At 37.9% G+C, this 4,734-nt stretch overlaps 1 protein-coding gene across 1 annotated transcript in view; it reads right to left on the bottom strand.

Annotated features, from left to right (window-relative positions):
• Positions 1-291: 291 nt before the first annotated feature.
• The window catches only part of LOC133617683 (mitochondrial coenzyme A transporter SLC25A42-like), a 27,226-nt gene continuing 22,783 nt past the window's right edge, over positions 292-4,734 (bottom strand). Inside the window, exon 8 of the mRNA XM_061977819.1 lies at positions 292-1,187. Within this exon, the coding sequence (XP_061833803.1) occupies positions 862-1,187 (326 nt within the window). The 3' untranslated portion in view covers positions 292-861. The remainder of the gene's footprint in view (positions 1,188-4,734) is intronic.

Raw genomic sequence — 4,734 nt, 5'->3', positions numbered from 1 at the left:
CCATAACCATCAAATAATCGTGCTAATTGACACAGGTTGCAACATGGATGCACAGCATTTAAATGTATATTTTTTTTTTTAAAGGGGAAAAAACGGTTAAGTGTCAGAAGGAGAGGGGGTCAAGTTCAGGTCCTAATCCTCCCTCCATGACACCAATGTAGTTGCTCACTGCTGCCCCCCACTGGATGAGAGAAATTATTGTATTTGAATTTTTTAAATACACCCAGAGTTCAAAACTGAGGCGTCCTAATTGAAAACGTTACAAATAAATCAGTGTCAGCACACCAAATGTTATTTTACATCGTAAACATTTTATTAAAACACTTTACATTTATTTTGTTTTTAAAAACCCTTTATAATAGACCAGCTTGATTATTTGTCGCAGGGCTCTCTCTTGTGGACAATTGAAGCATTGCTCACTCTATTACAAAAAATCCATCTATGGAACTACATAAAATGTAATTATAACAACTTTTTTTTTTTCCATGAAATGAAACCTCTTCTATACATATGCATACATTTTTTTCTATTTTTAGCTTCGACTATGAGATAATCGTCACGAAAGTGCAGGATTGGAGAGAGAGAGAAAAGAAAGAAAAAAAAAAAAGAAAAAAAAAGAGTATAAAAGTGTGCCTCCTACAATCATTTCAGGTCACATATTGCTTGATCACCCTGAGGTGCAAATACGATCCAACATGAGCATTCTGATTTAAAAAAATCAAACCCAAACAAAATCGTGCAAACAGAGAAGACACATTTTGTCTAAATGACTGGTACTGATAGTGTTATTTTGTGTGATAATGTCAACAACCACAGCAGGACATTGTGGTAAGAGTGGGCATTGAGACCATCCCGTGCCAATCAGTGGGCGAAAAAGCCCGTCTGGTGCACTTTGAGGAGGAGGCTGTGCGTGACATCGAAGGTGGTGAAGCTGATCGCCACGGCGATGGGCCCCTTGAGCCAGTTCATGCTCAGACCTTTGTAGAGTCCCAGCACGAAGCCCTCCTGCCGCACAATCTCACGCATAGTCCCCAGGATGGTGCTGCAGTTGGAGCCGGTCACCCCGGCCGTCTGCATACGCCGCCGCACCACGTCCAGAGGGTAAGAGGCCGACTGTCCTATCAGGCCCGCGCACGCGCCGAAGGCCAGCCGCTCCACAGTGTAGGGCTGCGACCGCTTGGTCTTTTCTAGACGCAAAAACAAAAGACGACGTCATACGTAAACACTAAGCACAAATATCAGTGGTTCAACAGGTTAGAGTCTAGATCAGGGGTGTCAAACGTACGGCCCGAGGGCCGGATCAGGCTCACGGGATGAGTTTGCTAAGTATAAGAATGTATCTGAAATTTTTGAATGAAACTGCAGTTCTAAATGTGTCCACTAGATGTCGCAATAGCAATTCTTTGTATCTTTGTAGCTGATGCTACACATGTACAAAAAATAAACACATAATGTTAGTGCACCAGTCGAGGAAAAATGAGCAACCTATATAAATAACATCCTATAATTTGATTTTGATATCATTTTTGGTAACACTTTAGTATGGGGAACACATATTCACCATTAATTAGCTTCTTATTAATATGCAAATTAGTAACATATTGGCTCTTAATTAGTCATTATTAAGTACTTATTAATGCCTTATTCTGCATGGCCTTATTATACAACCAGTAAGCCATTAACTAAGAGTCTTCCCTCAATAATCTCAGAATTCTTGCTTATTAGTAACCCTAACCCTTATATGTTCCCCTAGTGTCCAAATAACTCTAAATTAAGTATGTCTTACTTTAATAAGCAACTAATTAATGGTGAATATATTCCCCATACTAAAGTGTTACCTAATTTTTTTATCTTGATAGATTGAAAATTAACACCAATGAGTTGAATGATCACATAATTTATTCAGAAAATATAAATAACGACAAATAAATATAGAATACTATTAACCGCAACATGTAAGTGTAAAAAAACAACAACAACATTATGATTTGTACAATTTCAGAATGTGAAAACAATCTGAAGTTATCTTTATTTTTAAGTTATCGTGCCGTTATTTTACCTTGAAGGTAGAAAAGCGCTATACAAGTATAACCCATTTAACATTACCGTCCATCCATTTTCTACCGCTTGTCCTTTTCAGGGTCGCGGGGGGTGCGGTCGCGGGGGTCATTACCTTTTTTTTTTAATTTACTGCACATTAAAAAATGTTGGCTTAAAAAATAACCCAATTTTAACCCAACTGCTGGTTCAAAAAAGGACGAGCCCCTTATTTCACTTATTATAACTCAACATTTTGGGTTAATTTTTTCAACCCAACTTTTGCGTTGAATTATTTAACCCAAAAGTTGAGTTATGCTAACTCAATGTTGGTTGATTCATAACCCAACTATTGGGTTGAATTTATTTAACACAAAAGCTGAGTTATGCTCACTACAATGTTGAGTAATTCCCAACCCAACTATTGGGTTGCACAATTTAGCTCTCCTTGATCCAATGGTTGGTTAAAAATGATCAATTTTACTGCTGGTTTGTCCTCCTCCTCCCCAACTACTGATCAACATTATTTTTATTCCATTAAAGTATACTCAAAGGCAAGATATGAGTAACATTTGTTTTGCAAGAATTGCCGTGTATGGTCATAGTAGCGCTTAAATATTTTCATGTACATAAGATGTGTAAATGTAAATAATGTTGATGAGATTAATCCATGATAAAATTCCCTTCAAGAAAAAAGTTACCTTTTAATTAAAAAAAAAAGCCTTTTACCCAAAAATGTGATACTCATTGAAAAACAACACAAAAATGGGTCATAATTTTGACAACCCAGAAACACAGTTAACATAATACCCCTATAACCCCAAAAATGGATTGCTCTTCATAAAAATAACTCCAAAATTTAACTCAACACTCGCAACTCATAAATTGGGTTATCAAAATAACCCAGCATTTTTTGATCCGTACCCACACTCCAATACAGTGATACCTCCACTTTAGAGTGTTTGGTTATAAGAGCGGTCTCTCAACTAATTGTTGTGCTTTAAGCTGCAAGAAAAAATGTGAGTTACAAGCATCCCCGCCAATAGTTGGCATAGCAAATGTCACAGTAAATAAACCCTGCCCAAAACATCTGAGTCCTCATCTAACCAGCTTGCGTACGCACAAAACCCTGCCCTACGCCCTACATCATTGCAAAGTATCAAGACTGACGTTGACGTGGAAATGTGGACACACAGGTGATGCTGGGTAACAGTTCACATCAAAAAAAGGGCCACGTTTTACTCCTCGCCAGGCTCAGCAACATTTGATTTCAACAATGTAAACAAGATCGAGGCCAGGACACAAAATTCACTTTTTCACCAATGCATTTATTGCATAAGTTGCTGATGGTGTGTGTGTAACCGGAGACCCAGAAGGATGTCACATATACGACTGCTACCGCAATCATTTTTCCTGTGTTTCATTAATAAATTGAGTAATCCAACAAAAGTCTTTCGTCTCCTTTGTGATATGCTGGCATGACATGAAACTGTAATTAAAGTTCAAGTTGAAGTACCACTGATAGTCACACACTCACTAGGTGTGGTGAAATTACCTTCTGCATTTGACCCAATCCCCTTGTTCCACCCCCTGGGAGGTGAGGGGAGCAGTGAGCAGCAGCGGTGGCCGCGCTCGGGTAACATTTTGGTGATTTAACCCCCAATTCCAACCCTTGATGCTGAGTGCCAAGCAGGGAGGTAATGGGTCCCATTTGTATAGTCTTTGGTATGACTCGGCCGGGGTTTGAACTCACGACCTACCAATCTCAGGGCGGACACTCTAACCAAAAGGCCACTGAGCAGGTTCATCAACCAATCTGGTGTAAATTACACAAATTATATTTATATTGGGGTAATCAGTCACCCGCCTCTTAAGTTTACCTATCATTTTAGTGTAACAGAGTTAAAAATGCACCTTATTAATATTTCGGTATGTCTTTATTTTGTTATTGAAGTATTGTGTTTGTGGGATTTTTATCTCTATTTTTTCATTGACTCTTATTTTATTTTACTTATTCCAGTCACGGCATACCGCCAGGCTTCAGTAGTTTCCTCTATTTACTGTAGCTCCTCCCCTTTCCTCCTCACTTCCTGCTTGCGACGCAGAGGTGAGTTCTGTCCAAATTGGTGTCGTGCTGTGTTTTTTTTTATTATTATTCTTGCCGTATATTGTTTACTTTTTATGTACCCTTAAGATATCAAGTGTTTTTGTGTTATTTTAACTACTATTTAGAACGCGATAAGCGTTTGGTTTGAGTGACAATGTTGGCGCGATTTGTTTGAAGCGGTCCTCTTTCATGTCACGTGACCACTACGTAGTCTGTGTGCTGTTTGTAAAAAAGTATGTTTTATATGTGTAGGAAGCAGGAGTCAGAGATAAGGAGTTTATGTGATTTTTACTTCATGTGGAGCTATGTGTAATACTCTAAATGTGCATGTTGTCTTGCTTTTATTTAACGTCTTCCCCACGCAGTTCTTTATTTTGGCCGCTAGTCGGCAGTGTTTACTTTTTGCATCTTCTATTGAGTCAATGCTGCATAACGATGGAGTGTATTTCTTAAAAAAGTTAAACTTATGTTCTTTTCTTACTAAATATATTTGTTCTTTCCCTTTTGTCATTAACAATCACTGCATGCAATTGCATACCTTTTTTAAAATTCAATATTATCAAAATCAAAATATTATATTTTAATGTATT

Source organism: Nerophis lumbriciformis, linkage group LG18, assembly GCF_033978685.3.
Source record: "Nerophis lumbriciformis linkage group LG18, RoL_Nlum_v2.1, whole genome shotgun sequence".
NCBI lineage: Eukaryota > Metazoa > Chordata > Actinopteri > Syngnathiformes > Syngnathidae > Nerophis > Nerophis lumbriciformis.
Note: the sequence above shows the minus strand (reverse complement) of the source record. Positions and strands in the feature narration are given on the sequence as shown.